Genomic DNA, 21991 nt, shown 5'->3' on the forward strand with positions numbered 1-21991 from the left:
TAAGAGGATGAGCCAATGCTGCCATTTCAATTTGCAATTATGTTCTGAAATCAATCTGGCGTGTACAAAAATAAATATGCAATATCTTAAGCCTTGCCTGATTTTTATTTGAAGCTATTTCAAACACACTTTGTGATTGTTGTTTGCTACATTTATCTGCTACACTTTCTCTAAATGTGAGAGTCCTGCTGACTTTTCTAATATCTGCAGGTAATGATGGCTGGTTGATGACCCGTTAAACACAACTGAGACAGTTGTGACCATAGACGTGGAATAAGAGTAGAATGGACATTGCATTGTTTGTCGTGGTCATTTGGCTGGTACATAACTAAATGTAACCAGACGGCTGGTTAGTTAGCCAGCTTGCTAATTATTTCATGCTTTTCTGCTTACAGAAAATGAGCCAAACAAAGTTGTCACTAGGGTTGCAAAATTCCAGGAGTTCTCAAAGTTGGAAACTTGGGAATTTATGGGAATAAACAGAGAATTTACCAAAATGAAGGTTGGCCCTTAACAGGTAACTTAAATATAGTTGGTAAAGTATATTTTAGCATAATCTTGACTAAAACAACCAGATTTCATGCAAGTACACTTGAATATCAGCTATTCCTCAATCACATGCACACTGCTTACTGCAGGGCTGCTGGGGCCACGCCCCCTACTGAGGCCACGCCCCCTACACGCACTGTGCATTCCTCCATCACATGTTCAATTCATTTAGAGGGGCTCCTTTAATTTTTCCATTTAACATTTTGAATGGTACTTTGGGGGATTTTTTTTTTTTTTTGGGGGGGGGATTTTTACTTACTTTTTGAATGGGTAGGGTTGGGGGGTGGGTAATATTTAACTCAACTTTCATGTTTTTGTTGATAAATTTCTACTTACAAATAAATCTGTTATAATGTCATTAAAAATAATAATATTTCCAAAATCCCCAGCTTAACTTCCCATGGAATGTTTCTGGAAATTTGCCAAAAAATTACCAGAAATGTTCCACCCATTTGCAACCCTAGTTGCAAGTCATCAAAGCAGTGGCTAAAGTTCAAGTCTCTGGTTTATACTGAAGGTGGCAGCTACAACACATTCCTGTTCGGCTGATTTGAATGGGAATGTTCATTCTACTCTCATTCTATTTCTATGGTTTTGTTATTCCTCAGCCAAAACCTGGACCAGGACTCACTGGAGTTATTGACTGTATTTTCTCGTTTTTACAGCATTGAGCAGTGTAGCCCTTTAACTTCCTGCCTTTTCAAAGTAAAATACTATCTCACTGAAGAGGTCTAGGGGCCAAAAAAAAGTTTGAGGTTGAAACAGCTGCAAGAGAATCACTGTGGACTTTCTGCAGCGATATCTACCATTCATTTGGTCTGAGTAAATGTTTGGCGAACAAAATTATTCTGAGAATTTCACAAACAAAGTGTATGACCGTGAGTGCTGTGCATAGCCAGCTCTGTAGAGCACTTGAAGGACCCGAGTTCCAGCAAAGAACAATTTCAATACAACCTTGTAACATGTAACAAACGCGTCTGAAAGTTTCATACAACATGCTGACAAGAGACTCATAGGCAACACAACTTCTCAGCAAAACCTAAAGAAACTTCTGCTTCCTTCCATCGTCAGGGCGTCTGCGGAGGTTTGGGCGAAGGACACGAGCCTTGACTCTCAAAGCTAGCTGCTCTTCCAGGCCACTGCAAGGTAAAACATCACAGAACACAGACAGGTTAAAGAGCAGTTTAAAAATGTGGGTTAACTTAATAGTTTATTTCTCTAGTCCTCAGGATGGACTGTGATCATAGGCAAAAAAAAAAGAGTTGGATAGACATTAAACAGCAGAGCCAGATGATTGTTTTTAAGAGAGGGGTTTGTGTCAGCCAGGGGATGTGGCCAGAAAATACAACAAATTACGAAAATTTATATGCACTACTGATTTTTTAAGGCTATTACAGTGATTTTTGGGCAAAGTGTGGCATACATTTGCATATTTTCGCATATATTTTGCACAAAATATTGTGTTTTTTGCTCTTATTCATAAAAAAAGACAACATTCCTCTGTTGCTGCTAGCAAATGATAATTAATATTACTCCTAAATACCCCGATTTAAATGCAGCTGTGCATACTCTGATCAATGGAAAATTTTCACTTTAGAATATGGAAGAGTGGAATGGCTGGAGTCATTTGTGCCACTTTGCATCTCACCTAGCCACCAATCACAGTGGAAAAGGGGCTGCTGTGTCTTGTTCACATGAAAATAGCCTAAAGCCTAAACAGAACTGGAGTTCGATAGGCTCGAGAGGTGGGGGAAAAATTGATTCAGCATATTATATGTATTGATATTTAGTGTTCTGGTGGCCTATCTGTTTTGCCCTTCCAGAGGCCGTATCAGGCTCACTTCTAGGAATATACTGGAGATACTGGTATCATATGAAACTCGAAGATCTTAGGATTCTATAGGCACCGTGTGGATATCGTGTCAGGAAGTCGTCTAAATAATTTTGCAAAGTTAGGCTATTTTTTCATGTTTCATGGTGATTTTCAAAGCGGTCATGTGACCTCTGATGTCATACTATCTCAATGAAAATAGGCTCTTTGTGTTCCCACAGGTTTCCTCTTTACATATATGGCTGCCTCCCAATTCAGAACTGAGATTTTTTCTTATTTGACAAAACAATTCTCGATTGAATTTAATTTTGTGGACAAAAAATGCAGTTAAACAGTTAAATCGCAATATATTGTATCACAATACTCACCATATCACAAAAGTGCTGATTCACACCTTTAATAGGCTCCAACCCATCAAACTTCAGTTCTTAAACCAAATGATAGTATTATCACTGTACTAATGCCAAGATGTTTCCTCACCCATAGAACCTTAATAATCTACTTAGACCGGCGGGTCTGTCCTCTCTCCCTATAGGCTTCAGCCTTCCCTTCATCTCGAGCAACGACCGGAACAAATACTAAATCTACATTGTACTGATATTTTTACTTCTGCTTATATTCCATATTAAAGCAACCAGACGCAACCAGTGTGTCTCAGCTGCAAAACTGCTGTTTTCAGAAGAATATTTCAGCTATTTCGAACTGGGAAAAGCACCCAAGTAGAAGCTGCGTGTGATGAAGAAATAAAGACAAAAAGCCTATACGTAGTTTTGAAAGAAAAGATGAGACAATAGAGGCAGCTGAAATGCCAGAATAAAACTGAAAAATCTCTACAAACGTTTACAATGTTGTCACATTTGTGAGAATAAATTGAAGCCTTGAAGCTACACTTACTTGCACTGGGAATGTGCTTCTAGTAAAATACAACATGAATAACAAGGTTGTAGATAATAGTGCACTATAGAGGACTAACACTGTAGAACTATAATTATATATCTGCAGTATAATGGGTTGTGAACCAAAGCGGGCTGACATTAAACTCTGGCTGAAAACGAGTCCCACTGCGACCCTGACACTGAACGCCAACAATGAGACTATAAAAAGAGTTAAGAAAATCACATGAGTTGTATACCTTGACACAATAAGTGGTCTTAACGTTGTAGAAGTATGAATACAATACTCCTTCCTTTGTTTGGCACATTCCAGCATTTTGCACAACAAAAATCAAGATAGAGTAAGACTATTTAGCCATTACTAGTCGGATTTCCCCCTTTACAAATGCACAAACCTATCAAAGAGCGGTTTCACAGGTAGATAACAAAGTCATCTTCCTCTGTTTGCATGCTGTCTTTGCCAAAATATAACCAAACACACAATTTCCATGTTAAACTCAACACGCTGCCTTATTGAGCCTCTAAGCAGGTGTTACAGCCTTCTGCCCCGTCACTGATCTGGACATCTGCCCTGTCCTCGCTGTCTCATTTGCTGTCCCTGAAGAGTCATTGTAGGCTTATTTATAACAGCTTCCTGCATGTTATTTATATTGTTATTACTGCATATACTGTATGCACAAAGGCTCCCTAAAAATACATATGAAGATGATAAACACAATCCAAGTTGACTGTACAGGTGCATCTCAAAAAATTAGAATATCATAGAATAGTTTATTCATGTCAAAAAGTGGAAATAACACATAATATAGATCCATTACACACAGAATGAAACATTGCATGTCTTAATGTATTTAATTTCTTCTAATTATAATGATTATGGCTTACATTTAATAAAGACTTAAAATTCAGTGTCTCAAAAAATTGAACATTACAAAAGCCCAATTTTAAAAAGTATGTTTAATATGGAAATGTTGGCCTCTGAAAAGTATGTCCATCCATATGCACTCAATACTTGTTTGGAGCTATTTGACTTGAACTAATTAAAATTGACTTTTCCATCATATTCTAATTTATAGAGATGCACCTGTTTTCCCTTCTCCTTATGCGATGAATGTTTTGACAAGAACTACAGAGGACTACAAGGTTTTTGCTTATGATCACAGTTTTTTTTTTATGAAGTAGATTTGCCACTGAAAACGTGTAATCACCTGTTTTTTCCTATTCGTCAGATGGGGAGTGGGTATGGCAAAAGAGGAAGAGACATTGATAACATGAAAGATTTGAAATGACATTGAAAGGGGAGAGGGGGCACAGAGACTGTAAAACTGCATTACACTATTTTTAAATGGTATCTTATTAGCTAGAAAACTTGACACCAGTTTATAAAGCTAGAAACTTCTCTATGAGCTGCTCTTGTCCGAGAAAAAGCTCCACTGTGCTCATTAAAACACTATATATGTCTCTTTTTTATTTCTGCACGAGTAAAATAGGCACATGAAACATTCTAGTAGGACAGTATTGGAGAACTTTAACCAACCTGGGCTAGCTGAATGCACAGAGATGTAATAAATGTTGATCTTTTCGTCTGATTCTAAAGGTTTGAGCTGTTTGGTCTGCTTGAAACTAACTGGTGCATTTTGTCAGATAGTCCATTTGGTTTTTGCTGGTGTGAACACTCAAATGAACTCTGGTGCGGAAAAAAGAACCAAACTCTAATCCGCTAAAAAACAGGGATCTGGGTTTGCTTCCAAGTGCACCAGAATTCGGTTTGTTGCAGGTGACAACGCAGTCAGAACCAAAGGAAGGAACCAAAACACAGAGCATTCTGGGTTGAATTTGGGCAGAAGTTTGAGAATTAACCAGTGGTGGAAGAAGTGTTAAGATCCCTTACTTAGATACAAGTACAAATACCACACTGCAGAATTACTCAAAGTATGTAGAAGTCCTGCATTTAAAACTTACTTCAGTAAAAGTACTTGTAACAGCATAAAAGTATCAAAAGTAAAAGTACTCGTGATGCAGTGGCCCCACTCAGATTGTTTTATATATTCCAAATATTATTGGATTATTGGTATTGATGCATTTTTGTAAGCAGCATTTTAACTGTGGCTCATTTTAACTACTTAATATGCTGTTATGAGGTCTAATATAAAAGAAAATCATGTTTTTAATTTTAAATCTCGACCTGAAAAGTAACTAAAGCTGTCAGCTAAATGTAGTACAATATTTGTCTCATTCCACCACTGGAATCAACAGCAGCACGGTAGTAGCAGGCTTAAAAAATGTCTCGTGGACAGACGTGGTCTAATGATGAAATAAAGGACGTTATCCAAATATGGTCAGACGATCACAGAACACACACAAAAACAGCAAAGTCTTCAAATTATTTAGCGACAGAACGTTAGCTAATGGATTCAATCACACATCGGATCAATGCTGCATAAAAGTGAAAAAACTCCACCAACAAACATTAAAATCCACGACTTGCTTCGAGAAAGTGTCAGCTTGTTCCTTCACATATTCTGTCCAACAAACGAAGGACATTTGTTGAAATGCTCGGTGGGCTTGATAAAGCTCAGTGTGGAAGAAAACCAAATGAAAAATGCAACAATGTCGCAATTTCACCGCTGAATCACAGTGAGTTCACCAGACTTTATGTGTGAAAGCGACCTTAGTGAGACAGTTAAAAGGGAACTGTGGTATTTTTCAAATTGGACCTTTTTTTAAACCATGTTTTTGTTTGTATGTGACTCAACATTTTTTTAAATTGGTGCAGTATTAAGTGAGAGTGCTGCAGCGACAAAGTAAGGCACTGCATCAGTGTAGCGTTACATCCAGCAAAAAAGTGCTTTTTTTTTGCCACCGAGATGTCTGAAAACATCATGAAAAGGAAAATTCTGTTTATTATTGTGCTGAACCAAGTCAGAATTCATAATATCAGACAGCAATAGTTCAGACTTGTTACAGCACAGCACACATATTCTTCCTCAGTGTGCAGGAGGTCGAACACCAGCAGTCTAACGAGCTTTGTGGCCCTGCAGCAGCTGGCTCACCCTCCTCTGCCTCTCTCTCTCTCTCCTCATCCACTCTTCAGTTTGTAGGAGCCCTTCATCCTTAAACTGTGGCTCAGATAAATGAAAGCAGCCGTCGAATTCAAACACTTCTTCTTCCACAGTGTCAGATTATCTAAATATTCAGCCTTGACATTGAAAAGCTCTTTGATAGCTTTCTCTACTCCAACAAAACAAACTCTCCACAGCTCTCGTCTCTTTCCACTCCACTCTCATGTCTCCAACAAGCCAAGTCTCACTCTCGATTCCAGAGCAACAGTTTTCTATCTTTTCATAATGTTATCAGACAGTATGATAAACAAAAAGCCAAAAAAACACCACTTTTTGTGCACGTACATTGATGCTTCCTCCCAATACTAGATTATTTGAAAGGCTGTACATCTCTGTGCAAAAACATGGTAAAATACTATGTAGATCAGTGTCTATTTACACCTGGATGAGAATAATTGCATGGCAGTTATTCGGCTATTTACTTTTTCAACTGGCTGGTTATTCGAGTGACTGAAATATATGCTTTGTTCAATTTAGTGTGGATTGGTGGGGAAATGGTAACAAGTTGTGTATCGCTTGCAAAACTAACATCTAACAGTAACTTTAGAGTTAGGGTTAACTTATAAGGCCAAATCCAATGTGTGAATATAGTGCTCCTCTACCCTGCTCATGCAAAAATGACTCAATAGGTAGAAATTAATACTTTTGGATGTAATAATCACTTTTTGCCTAATATTAACTTGTAATACTGGTTAGCTATGGACACATGGGTGCAAAAAGCATCTGCCTTTAAAAAAAAATGTTTTTTTCTCCAAAATCTCAAATTATCCCTTTATGGGTTTTTTTCTGTGAATTTCACAGAAAAATATGCAAAAAAATACGACTTTTTAGGGATAGATTGAATTAAAATCATTTCAGAGCAGATTTGTTTGTCCTCATGAACCAAACACGTGGTTCCTACTGTTATTATAGTATTGTTTCAGATCTAGAAAGAAAAACAGCTTCTGATTATGTTACAAATTGACCAGGGTCCCTGAAGATTGAGAAGTATAAAAAAACCCATAAAACCCTAAATATTACAGTGAAAAGAATGTTTGTACAGCAACGAGCATTTTAACTTTTTGATTTTCACCTCATCTTTTTCATTAATATGTATGTTTTCAATTGATTTACTGATATTTCCCTATGTTTAAAACGAATACAGGTGCATTGATGGATTTTGTAAAAAAACAAAAACAAATATGTAATCTCCGTAAAAGAAATGAAGGAAAGACTCAACTACACAGAGCTCACCTTTCCTTGCACCGCATCAATGCATCAATGTCACATTCAGGAGCTTCTAGAAAGCTCTGTAAATATAAGTACTTTGAGAAGTGTGCGTACCTCTCCCAGAGCGTGCCAGTGTGTGATGGGTTTCCGCGGGTAAGCCAACATTTCGTTCCAATGATCTCGTCCAAGACCCTCAGCGTCCGGCCCGGTGCGACACACACCAATCACCTCGTTGTGTCCAACACTGTTAGATGGTAAAACACACACATTAACACACAATTAGATGCACTTTGAAGTTTCTAGTAATCCTGGAACTGACACAAAAATGAAAGACACAAGTGTAAACAACTCCTTCTCACTCCCACATTGTGAGGCTGTAGCAATCTCTGTTTTAACACTACTGGGAAGATACTGGTGTATATACATATACATATACATATATATATATATATATATATATATATATATATATATATATATTATGAGAAACATATATATATATATTATATATATTATGAGAAACAAGACGATCAAAGGAATTCATTGGTACCAACCATGTCATGCTAGCTTGTCAGAAAGCGGAGATGAATAAGTCTCCAAATTAGGTAAAATTATAGTCCCTTACCAAAATGAATGACATAATAATGACCTCAAGATATCAGAATGAAAATGGATTTTTTGAACACCAACAAGTCTTCCCTTTGCAGACATGCCCAATTTATGCACTTTGTGGCAGAATCCATGCAGTTTTTCTCATGCAGTAAAAGTGTGTTATTTGTGCCCATTGTATTTGAGTATTTCTGCATACTGGGGTCCCGAAACAGTCTTTAAGTTGCTTGCCGAAAAAGACAATTCTTGCAAAAATCTCTGAAACATCAAAATGTTTTGATACCTAATCACAGCATGGATTTTTCTATAGTATTTCTTAAGGTCTTAGTGTATTAATTTGTGAAATGTTTCTTAAAAAGTTGTATTTGAAGGTAATTTTAACCATTTTTACCCATTCTTTAGCGGTGAAATGTTTTTAATCTGTGTAACAAATGGTCTCAAACCAAAGAAATTGCTGAAACAACTTGAGAAATTCATTCAGCATGGTATTGGTTTTTATATACTTCTTTCGTCCTGTTTTTGAAGCACTTAGAAACTGTCAACATTTGATCAGGTGTCTAACCAAAACAAAAAGGTATGTGGAATCGACTGTTGACCTGCTATCTCCCCCTAAAGACCCTTTTCCTCCTTCTTACATAACGGACACACTTATTTTAACCCAAAGCCCCAAAGAATGATCATTTCCTCAACCTAACCAAGTAGTTTTGTCAGCTGAAACTAAGAGTCAACTTTCATGTGGCTACATTCCTGGCTGTGTCTAAATCAGGCATTTTGGGGGTTTTATAGAAGTATTTTGGACTGCCCTGTATTATGAAAAATCGTGTGAAAGAGACACCCAGAGCTTTGAAGTTCTGCCGTTCTGTATGTGACAAGTTGGGAAATAAAACGTCTTGATCTAATTAGTTAAAACATCCAAAGTTATACTCCAAAAACCCAAAGTTTCCTCCTCATATGTGAACTTCATTGATGTTGGCTTCAGCATGTACAGGATCTAGTAACTCACCGATCGTAATCCATCACCATGATGGACAGACTGACTTGTTCCACGTTCTCCGGGGGAATGTCGAAGATGATGGCCTCGTTGTACACGGGGTTGAGCGTGCTTTTCTTCGTGGTCGTTTTTCGCTTCTTTAACCTCCGTCCATCACATATCAGGTAAACCTTCACATAAGGGTCTGGGAGACACGATTACTGTCATATGATGATGATATCAACAAAAATGAACAATTCAAATCACATGGGAAAGGATGCTGAATGTTCTATGCACCTGTCTCTGAACATTCAGATGTTCAGACGGTCTGTAAAATACAAACTATTTCATTTCTTACAAGTTAAAGTACAGATTGTAACAGTTTCAATTATTAGTTCTCGCTGGCCTCGCCATGACTCTCCCCATTTCCACTCTTAATAACTCCAATCGGTCAGTTAGGGCTGGGCGATATGGCCAAAATCTTCTATCCCGATATAAGTAATTTCATAACACAATAACGATTTTTGTCTTTTGTCATTTTTCTAAATGACGTAAACCTTGCATTAATGCAATTCGGCCGCTGTTTTTTGACACTGCAATACAAACATTATAGAAAAATATATACAACAAGCTTTTTTATATTGTTCAGGTGATATATATTGTCATATCGCCCAGCCATAGTACTTGTTAATATCCAATTAGACAATTCAAATCATATGGGAAAGGATGCCGAATGTTCTATGCACCTGTCTCTGAACATTCAGATGTTCAGACGGTCTGTAAAATACAAACTAGTTCATTTCTTACAAGTTAAAGTACAGATTGTAACAGTTTCAATTATTAGTTCTCGCTGGCCTCGCCATGACTCTCCCCATTTCCACTCTTAAGTGGCCACCTGCTGTCTCTCTTCAGCTAAGTTTGATTTATGGCTCGGTGTGTGCTTTTGATGTGAGCCACATCTTATCTGCTGTCGGGTTACCTGAGGAGCCTGTGATGTCCATGGCTTTGAGGTTTCTGCATTTGATGACTGTCAGGGTCATTCTCCCTGCTGTGGGGAGGTAGCACAGCGAGTACATGATCTCTCCCAGGTCAACACTCTCCTGGAGCACCAAAAAAAGGGAAGAGAAAGAAATGCATTTTAAAGGCTTTGACCACATTCTGTGAATTTGAAATGCCAAAGAAATGAGTAAACAGGTCAGTAAATGAAAAAGGTCCCACATGGCACAGCTGGCTATCTCACTCAATGCAGTAAAGGCACCAAAATGTAGCTATTAATCATTTTTATTGCCTCTATTCTCTCATATGCCAGCTTTTACTCACTAGTTTCTTAATAGATTAAATCAGGAGGCAATTTGTGAGACAGGTCTCGTCTCCTGAACAGACGTCTGACTTTCCCCCAGGAGAACAGGGATTGTGTCCCGGGTGAAAACAAAAATAATCAATGTGATTTAAACATCACTGAATCTGTGCCTCACGTTTTGTGCATCATGTTTTTACGTAACTAAGTCATTTTCATCACATCGTCCTCATAACTACTTCACTTCTGGCATTTATGTACATTTATTTACTGTTTAAACTGTCTTTTATAACGCCTTACCAGGAAGTTTTTTGTTGGTTTTGTAGCCAAATTTAAAAAAAACTGCAGTTTTTTTTATTTTTACAACTGCAAACCATACATGTTTGTATAATGACGTGTGTGCTATTTTAAGAACGATCCGATCCGCTCTGTATCGCGAACAGTGAAACGCTCATATGGGTCGCTATGGATGGTATTGTAAAACAACCTATTCTGTCCTTTAGGTTGGAGTTCTTGTTGTGATTTCTCCATTTATTTAGTTCACCTGCACTAGTTAACTGCCCCGATAATAACTCCAATCCGTCAGTTAAGGCTGGGCGATATGGCCAAAATCTTCTATCCTGATATAAGTAATTTCATATCACAATAACGATATATATCACGATAAAGTATGTTTTGTGGTTATTCTGTTGATTGTCTATATTAAATAACTGAAGCCTATTTTTGTCTTTTGTCATTTTTCTAAATGCATTAATGCAATTCAACCGCTGTTTTTTTGACACTGCAATACAAACATTATGGAAAAATATAAACAACAAGCTTTTTTATATTGTTCAGGTGATATATATTGTCATATCGCCCAGCCCTAGTACTTGTTAGTATCCAATTAGACAATTAAATTTGGATCAAGATATGATGCCAATGAAAGACAATTCATTATTGTATTGAATTATTGCCCCGCCCTACTGTCAGCTATAAAGTGGAGACAATATTATAGATTCAAGACTGATAGAGGGGTGGGACTCGGAGAAAAACTTTATTAGCATATATATATATATATTTATATATATATATATATATATGTGTGTGTGTATAGCATTTACAAATCCATCTGCTACTTCAGCACCACGGACAGCGTCATGGCTTTATTCAGAGCCATGGTTGGAGACATACATAGATTCTAACTGCAGAGATGTGGTGCAGTAGATGTATAAAGTTAGCTTACTATGTTAACGTTTAGTGGGTATGCTTTGGTTTTATGATACAGATGGAAAAGTTTATAAGGAAAGATCAAGAAAGTTCACAATAAAAAAAGTCTCATCATATCATGTCGTTAACTGCACGACATGACATCTTTCCATTAGATTTAGTTTGAGAATTTAACTCTAGAAAGACAGATTTGAACGCAGTGTTGCATTGGCTAATTCCTTAGAAAGATTTATTCAAGGCCTCTTCGGGTTTGTTGATAATAGATGTTGTAATGTTCATATTATTTTAATCAGTATAACTGTAGCAGTACATTGAAACCATAAATTGTGACTTTAAATCACAACTCACTTTAGCCCACCAACCTTTGGAAGCTCACTCTCCCTCTCTTACACACTGTCAGAGTGATACATGCCTTAATCTCAAGTAAAAATCCACAAAGTATACTAAAGCTGCCCTCAGGTGTACCGACTCAGGAGGAAGTTTTCAGGTTAATCTATGGCCTGCAGTTTGAGCAGAAATATAATCTTCTTACTAGACTGCACAAGCAAGACAGATAGATTACTCAGACGATGTTGGCTCGTCAGAATCTTACAAATTTGACTCTTAATTGGCAAGACTTTTAAACACTAAGAATAATTATATCTTGATTTTTTTGTCTCTCTCGAGTTACCTGGAAATGTTTAAAACTTGAAGCAACAAAAACTTAACTTTTCTTATCCATTTCAATATTGTTTACATTCTCTGTACTGTCGGTTAAAACACTTCATCTGTATGTGAAAAAAAAACTTTTCTATGTGGTTCTTGAACACGAGGAACTAGAGAGAACCCAGAGAGTTCATTCCTGAATCACGGCTGCATAGTCTTTGCTATCTTAAAAACATAAAACAAAATGTTTGTAATTATGTAGTTTGTGTAGTATTGTTAAATCTTGATACACTCTAGTTTGTTTTTCCCTTTGTGTGTTTTTTTTTGGAAAGGGGTAATACCAAATGGTCTCCAAACGAACTGTGGAGATGTTCATTTGTGGTGCATTCCTGCAGCTTTGTGCTTTGCAATCTTGGATGTGATAAATATGCAAACTGGGTTGTGTCTAGACCAGATCTGGGCATTAGGCTGCCCAGGGGCCACATCCGACCCGTTGGCTGTTCCTGTCCGGCCCACGTGAGGTTACCCTGAATATTAGAAATAAACACAACCGCAGTGCTTTTATTTTGAAGGTGATTTACGTATGTGTGTGAAGTTACCTTGTGACCTTGTCTTATTGCTGCATAACATACATGCTCTGTATTGTTTTTGTGGTTTGATTGTATGTTGTGTTTAAAATAAATGGAAAAGTGAGATAATGATTGAAGTTTTTACTATTTTATACTGCTATATTTGAGTCACTCCACATTAATGTAGTCTTATCATAACATGTATTCTTACCAGTAGCAGCTCAAAACCAGATAATTGACTGCATTTTATAAAGTAATTACATTAATTGAGTATCTCATGTGGCCCCTTGGGAAAATTAATTGTCCACCTTTGGTCTAGACAGTTTCCTTAGATTTGCGAAAACTTTCACAAGACTTGCTTCTCGACGACCTATCCTGACTTTAACCCAGGTCACTGCTTAACCTCAACCATCTTGCTGGAGTTTCACAAATCTACCCTGTACCAGTGTTTACTGTTTTACTCCACTTTACTCTTTCATCTTTTACCTTTTTTTACTTTCAGATGATTTTCCGATGTCCGTTTTAATGGCTTGCAACCATAAACATCTCTGCCTGGCTTCAAACGGAGTCTTTGATGAAGTAATTAATAAGATTAAAGGCCAGTTGTTGTTTTTTTTACTATTTCTGTTAGACATCATTAACCCCTGAAACTTTTCTGTTTCCCTCTATTTTCTTATTGTTTTCGTATCACCTATTTGGTCTAAGACTGTTGCTTCGCCGCCTTGCATCATTATCCATTTCCAGTTCTTAAAGTTAATCCCTAATGAGATGAATAGGTAATCAACAATAATGTGTTGTCCTTTTTAAATTGACAGATCAACAAATAAACGTTGACAATACTAATTCTAAGTGCTTTTAGGACACCCATAAATAAAAAAGACAACCTTTATCATTGGAGTCCCATAAAAAAAGAAAACATTAAAACTAATTAAGCGAACAGAGAATCATTTCTCATCGGAGTGAATGCAAAACTGAATATATAGTTGTCCTGTTGCTGTTAATGTAACAGAAGCTATTGTGAAACTGACAACAATGGCTCAGTGTTTGTCACAATGAAAACATTCATGAATAAAGCAGAGGCTCTTGAGTAAACTGTGATGTGTTAATGTAGGAGTGAGTTGCATTCTGGGCGAAATTACCAAATCGTTTTTTTGGAAAGAGTTCATATGAGTACACGCTATCTGCAGCATACTTTGTTTGTGTGTTATACATTTTGAGAGTGTATCACTGCAGTTCATGTCTTGTAAACAGATACTTTTACTTTCTGTTGCTATATTTGTATCTGTGGAACACCCAGCAGTTTCTGGAAAATGTGTGTGGGTGTTTGGCGGATGAGATGCATTTCCCAAAGCGTTTAAATTATGCAATGTGCTCCACCTGCCACTTTTATGGAATGCTATGGTTGAATTTGGGCTTTTAGAAGTGAGTCAGTGCAATACTTCATGTTTAGACCTTTCTAAAAACAGCGCAAGATCCCATTCACTGAGTTTTTCTCTTCAGTGATAGAACACTGAAGCAACAATGGGTAACACTTTATAATAAGGTCCTTATTAACCATTAATTAACAAGTAATAAGGCATTGTTCTCGCTTTAGATCCGGTAGTTGCAAAAAGCATAGTTAACTTCCAGTTAACTTATAATAGATGAGCAATAAAGTATATTTTAATATCTATAAGCAAACAAAACAAGATTAATAAAGGCATGGCAAAGACATAATGGGTGGGTCATGGGTGTTTGTAATGCCATTATTAACACTTATATAAGCTTATAAACACACAATAATGTTAATAAGCATCTTGTAAGGACTTACGAGGGCCTTATTACTTGTTAATTAATGGTTATTACAAGGACCTTAATATAAAGCGTTACCCAACAATGTGCGGATTTGTGTGTGCTTATGTCAACGCCGACTCACCGTAGTTGCTGCGTGAATATCCTTCCACACCACGGCCTCCCTGGAAAGATCAGAGAGTTCAAAGAGGTTGTCCACCACCACCTCGCCAATCATATCGTGGCTGGTGAAGCGGTCGAAGTCGTAGACGCTGAAGTGAAGCTTTCGGTTGCAGATCTCGTCGTACACCACGGGGAAACAGAAGGTCTCGTCGAACATGGGGTTCAGGTTCTTGCGGTGGACACGCGTCTGGTACTTCTTCTTCCTCTCCGGCAGCAGGTAGATCTTCACGTATGGGTCAGAGGTGCCCGTGAAGTCTTTGGCAGGCAGGTCCAAGGCCTTGAGGATTCTCACCACCAACGCTTGCTCCTCGTAGTCGTAACGCAGCGAGAAGCTGAGCTTTCCGCAAGTCTCCACGGGCTCTTTGGCCCCATCCTCCGAGTCCACAGATTTCTGCTTGTAGAGTTCAGGCTTTATTCTTCCAATGCTCACTGTAGAAGACTGGCGGAGAGGCACTGTGTCCATGCTGAAGTCGACGCTGGTGACATTCATCTGACGAGGCAGGTGGCGGCGGAATGAATTGTGCCTGTTGAAAAGGGTAAAGGGCATCTGGTAAATGTCTGAAGTGCCAGTGTCATGCATGAGTGGCTTTGTTTTGATGGGCACTAATGATTCGTCAGGAGAGAACTACATCTGAAAAGCATCATGCATAATAATGTGTGCTCGTGGAACTTGCCTTGACACATTACCGTCTGGAGGAATGGCTCAAAAAATGGGAAGATGCACAAAAATCTAGTACAAAGGCTTAAATATTCACTGTTACCTCATTTAATACACTGTGCTGTAGGGTTGGGATGCAGCTAATGATCATTTTAATTATTTTCTCAATTAATCGAGTGATCAATTGGTCTATAAAACTCCAAGTCCATAGTGAAGTCAAATTTTAAATGTTTTGTTTGGCTGACCAAAACCCAAAGATATTCAGTTTAATATGATAACACTGAATAAAAGAAGAAATCTCCATACTTGAGAGGCTGAAAAAAAGCATTTTCTGCTATTTTTTGCATGAAAAAAAATGATCTTCTTTTTCACCACTTACCATGGCTTTTTTCAAAATAACATAAAAAAACATCTCCAGTTCCAGTTTGATCTCTTATACAAATTACCTGAATGCTGCACATTTTCTGTAAAGTTGAAAGAGCTTTTTGAAAAAGTGACGGCTGTGTTTTGACTTGCCAATCTTGTCACCTAGCAACTGGCCCTCCTCCTTTTCTGACAAAAAGACAATCGCAGCGATCTGACAGCCATGGCACAAATGGTTCAGCAAAGGAAGCACGGCTGAGACCTGAATACTGTTCAGCACTTAGGCATCCATCATAAAAGAAATGCATCTCTTTCCAAGAATCTTTACAAACTGTAAGGAGAAATACAGCAAAAACATGCTGAATACACATTGGGCAGATAAATGTGCTGTTTGCCTTTTGCAGTTGTGTTGTGGACTTTTAGCCCTTTTTAAATCAGCAAAACATGCACTCGATCCACTGGGATTTACACTTACAAACACCAGAGATAAAAGCCTACTTTGATAGCCTTCTGTTTTACCTTTCAATAATGACATCATCAACAAGAATATGGAAGTGATGTCAGTTCAGTTACTTCTTTGTCTGTTGCTTGATCCCCACCCAGCAGCAACATATTTCCCCTGATCACAATATAAAAAAACCTAATTGTTGGTGAGATTAGGAGCTTGTTGCCTGTGCGATTGTTAAAAACAAAAAAAAATCATCTTCCAACTGTGTATGGACTTTGCCATTTATATGGTGATATATATGGAGAAGCTAGCGGTTGTCTGTGAAAGAAATGGATCTTCTCATGCATGAGGTGAAAGTGCAACAATAACAGTTGTCAGAAACCTGCTATCAATCACATTGCAGCTAAACAAATAAAATAAAGTTAAGGATATATGTTTTAGTTTGTCGTGTTGGTCACAATAATCCCGCCCCAAGCCGTTAGTTTAAGCGGTCCGTGGTTCGAGACCAGCAAAGACTTAGTACCACTCTGGATCCAGTTTTCATGGCAGATAGCCGGTTCTTTGGCTGTCGAAACGCGAAGAACTTCAAGAGGAGGTTTAAGAGTTAACAATAATGTTTTGTCATGTACATCCTTCAAATCCTGTACTTCTCTGGTGTGCCCTCTAGTGAAAACCTCCAGTAAGACATGTTGTACACAGGCAAGTATGTTGTTCAAAACTCAGTCGGTTGTTTAAGTGAATGCATGGTAAATAACAGCAAGTATATCTTTGACCTTTTGGGACACAATGTCACGTGAAGTTGCGATTACCGCGTCATTGGACATGCAGGGTGTTTTTACTATCATCGCCCCCCACAAACGGCGCACATTTTGTGTCTACTCTTCTCATCTTTGCATTAACTTTGTATTTAATCCTGCTGTGTGAATAAATTCCCCTTGCACCCGATGTGAACACAACATAAGAGCCCTCACAGCCGAAACGATAAATTGATCAAAAATTAAACTGTGTTGATAATTAATCGTTAAAAGGTGAAATAACGCTCCAAAGTTAGGCTAAATTTTAGCAACAAGATAACAGACATGGCAATTTTCAAAGCAACCCTTTGACCTCAGATCTCAAGTTATTTGAATGAAATGTGAATTCTATGGGTTCTCACAAATCTCCTCTTTACAGACCCACTTTATGCTGACAACATGCAGTTTAAGGCAAAAACCACATAGTTTATCTCCTGCATTATTTTTACGTCTTTCTTCAAATTTCTTCATATTGGGGTCACTAAACAGTTTTGGAAAACTAGCTAACTAGCTAAACCCCTAATTCTGTAAAAAATTAGGTGGGATGAATGGGATGGTTATTATTGGTGAAGTCATATTTAAAATAAAATGACAAATATTTGCAGGTTACAGCTTCTCAAATGTGATGATTTGCTGCTCCTCCTTCTCTTACATCATGATGGATTCTCAGGATTTTGGATTCATTTCATAAGATGATAAAAAATTATAGTTGATTGCAGCCCAATCACTGGCTTAATTGGCCTGTTGGTAAATGCAGCTCATGGAAAAAAACATGCGAAAGCTGTCAAACTGTCAGTACTTGCTAATAAATGTTCAAAAACGCATTTCAGAGACAGACTGCGGTGGAAATATCTGTTTGTTGTTGTACCTTTGTTGCAGCAAGGTTTAAGGGCATCCTTTTAAAGCCAAGATTGGCCCTGAAACGGTATTTAGGCTTTAGCTGAGAGCATGTTGTGGGTGTTTTTCAGCATTTTGTCATTCAGCAAGGAAATAATCAGTGATAATCAGGAATTACTGTGAAAAGAGTAGGTGGAAGGATTAAGACGGTAGGCGTTGTAATCTATAACCTTCCTGCGTACCTGATGGGCGTGTAATTCATGAAGACACTGGTCTCATTTTAATTTAATTAATGAGCCTCATGACAATCTAAAGCAATTGTCAATAATGGCTTCCTCTGAGAAACTGAGCGCAGCTGCCTGGTGCGTCTCACCAGAAACCAACCCTCCACCATGACAGCTCCCACCCCACAGCAGTGCTAATTATGGACGTTGTGGTTTAAACACAGTGCTGGGAAACAAAGAGAAGCACGATGCCGGTTCTCTAATTACTGTGGTCGCTTCCCGCCGTTAACGCGTCAGCTTGACTCACGTGGAAAATAGATTATAGGGTTGGGAGGAGATTTTTGCCAAGAAGTCTGGCTGATGTGCCTACAGGAGGTGATGAGACCCACAATTCACCATGTGCAACAGCGTCTCAAGGTCACTGGATCGCCCACTGCTGCTACATGACACGTGCCAAACCACCTCAAGGAAAGTGGGCACCAACTGTCAGGACAGTTTCTTCATCAGTGTGTGTGCATGGCATGGCTCGGGGGGAGCAAACATGTGGGTTCAGCCATTGTAAGCAGATACATGTGTATAAAAAGCTTGTCATTATTATGTCCTCAATGACGGGCAGACAGGGAGGGGTTGGGTTCATGTGAGGTACCTGGAGGAGGAGGTGGGCTCCGTGGTCTGCCTCTGGATCTTTGCCTGCTGGCTCAGCTTCTCCCTCAGGGCTGTTTGCACCTCGGCGGGGATGTCCGGAGACGTCTGGCTGATCTTCATGGCCGCCTCCAGGAGCTTGACGGTGCTCCTGCCGTTTGCCTTCACCTCCAGCGGGTACTTCTTCTCCACCTCCGCAGCTTTACACACCGGCGGGGAGCTGAGCGGCGGCGCCTCGGGGAAACCCACATGCAGGCCATTTTCGGCGTGGGCCGACAGAGCCTTGCTCCTCCAAATGGGCCAGCACAGCTTCCAAAAGACAAAGAGAGAGACTACCAACAGGGCGAGGCCACAGAAACCCACGACCACAGCAAGGAGACTAATAGAGATGTCTACATGTAACCATGGGAGGACCAGTAGAGGAAGACAGAGACACATAAAAAGGAAAAGAGGAGCAAGCGAGGGACAAAATATGACAGACACACATGCAAGGGAGAAAGAGAAAAAGGGAGAGAAAGCCAGCTGTAAGAAAGAGGGGGCAGCATATGCACCTGTTTGATAAAGCAGGACAGTATAAAGTCATATAAAACCTCAATAAAGGAGAGATCTGTGCCTGACATTTCTTCTTATTTTTGATATTTAAATGCAAAGTTTGCACATATGCACGGAAGTCTAATGCACCTTATGCATGCAGCTTTTCACAACGTGTAAACAATCTTAATTCCCCACATTGCAAAGTGAAAGACGGGAGAAATGCAGCATATAAGACCTCAGCCTGTGTTCCACCTGTTGCTGTCTCGTCTGTCTGGACTGAGCTGCTGCAAGATGCGTAACAGGTGGAGAAGCAACAGTTTACCGCGATAAAAAACACACACAACTCCGTGGCGTAATAAAGTTTCAACAAGTGAGAGCTGATGTTTGGTTTCTCCTTTTTTTCCCCAAACAACTAAATCTCTTTCTTTGGAAAACAAACGAAAGTAATTATTAATAAAGGGAAATGGGGGGAAATAATAATGACTTTTTTTTGCATTTACCTGCGTGTCCTTTACCTGGTATGGTGCTCTCCAGGGGGAATATATCCGAACATTTCTCCCGGTCCACGTGTCCCGTGAGACAAAGTTCCGTAACGATTTGGAGAGCCCTTTGGCACAAGGTGATGCTGTCCTCCGTCCGGACACTCATGTCTCTCCTGTTAAGCCATTGCACGCCAGAGTGGCCGGGAGGGCGGTGGTTCATTTGGGCACCTTTTGTGTTTTTTTACGCGCCGCAGAGTGCAGCCTGTCCGCGGGAGACAGCAGGGAGGCGCGCTGCGTCCTGATCCATATCCAGCGCGCAACGAGGAGCGACTGGCCAGACGCGCTCCCTGCGTTTGAGTAACAGGCGGCGGCAGTGGGGTGCTGGAGTCCAACCCTGGCTGCGTCCAATAGCGATGCGCATCAGTTTGCCATGGAGTCCTGTTGGTTGGCGGCTGTAGCGAGACTGGCGACCTGTGTGCGCGCGCCTTCTGCTCATAAAGAGTCCAGTCCTCCCAACCCCCATCGGGTTTTTGTCCCCTGTGACCCTGCAGAGAGTACAGAACACGATGGACCGGTTCGCAGGAGTTTTTTTTTTTTTTTTTTGAAAACCTATGAAGACTTTCAGCTATAGACAGAAACATGTTATCCAATGGTATTTTCTCGAGAGTTTCATCAATCATTAGACTCTAATTGATCAGATTTTATTGAGCCACGTGATCACAGTTACTGTTGATTCATTATTCATTACGTGTCAGGTTTTACCATAAAACATAACAGTTTGTGAATTGCTTTAGAGGTGTATATATATAATGTGTCTATATTGCATAAGCTAACACTGCCTAATATTGTATATTTTCTTATATTTGTAAGTATGTTTATTTACTTATACTTATACAACTATATTTCTATTATGTTCAATATATGCACTAAAGCTACCTGACTATACAAGTCAGTTGTTTTTGCACGTATATAATAGGGCTGCAACTAATTACTCCTTTCATTCATCTAATATTCTCTTAATTAATTGATTAATCGTTTGGTCTATAAATGTTAAGACATAGCGAAAAGTGTCAGTGTTGCATGTACAACAAAATTAAGTGCATTCTTGTCAGTGCAAGATTAAAAAAAATGCAAAATCAATAAGTAATTGGAATATAAAAAGGCAAACAATAAAACAACAACAAAAAAACATAAATATTATATATTCTAAATATAACATTTCTCATAACTGGGAAAAGTAGAACAATGTCTTATTTTGTCCAAAACCCAAAGATATTCAGTTTATTATTATATAAAACAGGGGAAAATACAGGAAATCTTAATATTTGAGATGCTGAAAACAGCATTTTGTCCCATTTTTGTGTAAAAAAAATTACTAAATTACAAAATGGTTGGCAATTATTTTTCTGTTGACCGACTAATCGACTAATTGTTCCAGCTCTTATATATATATATATATATATATATATATATATATATATATATATATAATGTCAAATGTTTGTGCATTTCATTTATAAAGTCTAAAGTCTACACTTTGAAGCTTAAAGAATATCCTCATGACTTTTTTAATTATTTAGTTGTGTGAGGTCAAGACAATTGCGACATGCCTCCCAGTTTCCCCTGGATATTCAATCACTCACCACCACTTCACCTGCCAATTATGTATACATCTCAAACATTACATCTAAATGTAACCTTTCAAGAAATAGGTTGAGTAGGTTTCAAAACTGGTGCAATTACATGTAAGAGGCTGCTATAATATGTCTAATGGACCCATATTTCAGTCTAAAAATTATAACGTATCCATTTTAAATCAAGGTAATTAAAGGTTTTAAAGCATTTTTTTTTTTTTTTTTACCTTTTTTGCACACTTGAGACTTACACTTTGTGATTGCTCACAGCTTGATGTAAGAACTCTATCTTCTACAGTTACATGTTTTTAAAAAAAATATGTTTTGCATCATATAACCAAAGAGACATGAGAGAGAGTCAGAAAAAATTGGTTCAGATGTGAATTACCATATGAAAACGGGGTCTGTTATAGATACATATACATAATGGCTAACTATTATTGTTAAATGTTATTATTCAGGCTACTTTTATGCAATATATATATAAAAAGGGGGAAGTTAAACGTCTAATTGGTTTTG

The 21991-nt window shown here is 38.4% G+C and overlaps 1 protein-coding gene and 1 long non-coding RNA gene across 2 annotated transcripts in view; one reads left to right on the forward strand and one right to left on the reverse strand.

Moving 5' to 3' along the window:
* LOC131960615 (uncharacterized) overlaps positions 1–1881 on the forward strand; it is a 34883-nt gene extending 33002 nt beyond the window's left edge. The window contains exon 3 of the long non-coding RNA XR_009389714.1: positions 1621–1881. This is a non-coding gene — a long non-coding RNA (uncharacterized LOC131960615). The remainder of the gene's footprint in view (positions 1–1620) is intronic.
* On the reverse strand, positions 782–20327 carry syt10 (synaptotagmin X). The gene is made up of 7 exons (XM_059325870.1): positions 19857–20327; positions 18827–19214; positions 14819–15380; positions 10163–10283; positions 9217–9388; positions 7719–7848; positions 782–1688 (listed from the first exon to the last, which is right to left on the reverse strand). Exons 1-7 carry the CDS (start codon positions 20056–20058, stop codon positions 1617–1619), a joined length of 1647 nt encoding a protein of 548 aa, XP_059181853.1. The 5' UTR covers positions 20059–20327; the 3' UTR covers positions 782–1616.
* Positions 20328–21991: the final 1664 nt, after the last annotated feature.

This window comes from Centropristis striata, chromosome 22, assembly GCF_030273125.1.
Source record: "Centropristis striata isolate RG_2023a ecotype Rhode Island chromosome 22, C.striata_1.0, whole genome shotgun sequence".
NCBI classification, from domain to species: domain Eukaryota; kingdom Metazoa; phylum Chordata; class Actinopteri; order Perciformes; family Serranidae; genus Centropristis; species Centropristis striata.

Coding starts and splice junctions, on each gene's coding strand:
- syt10 (XM_059325870.1), bottom strand. CDS start 20,058: ATGAACCACCGCCCTCCCGGCCACTCTGGCGTGCAATGGCTTAACAGG. Junction 19,215..19,856: donor ACCAGGTAAAGGACACGCAG/GTAAATGCAAAA, acceptor GGTTACATGTAG/ACATCTCTATTAGTCTCCTT. Junction 1,689..7,718: donor ACTGGCACGCTCTGGGAGAG/GTACGCACACTT, acceptor TTTACCTTGCAG/TGGCCTGGAAGAGCAGCTAG.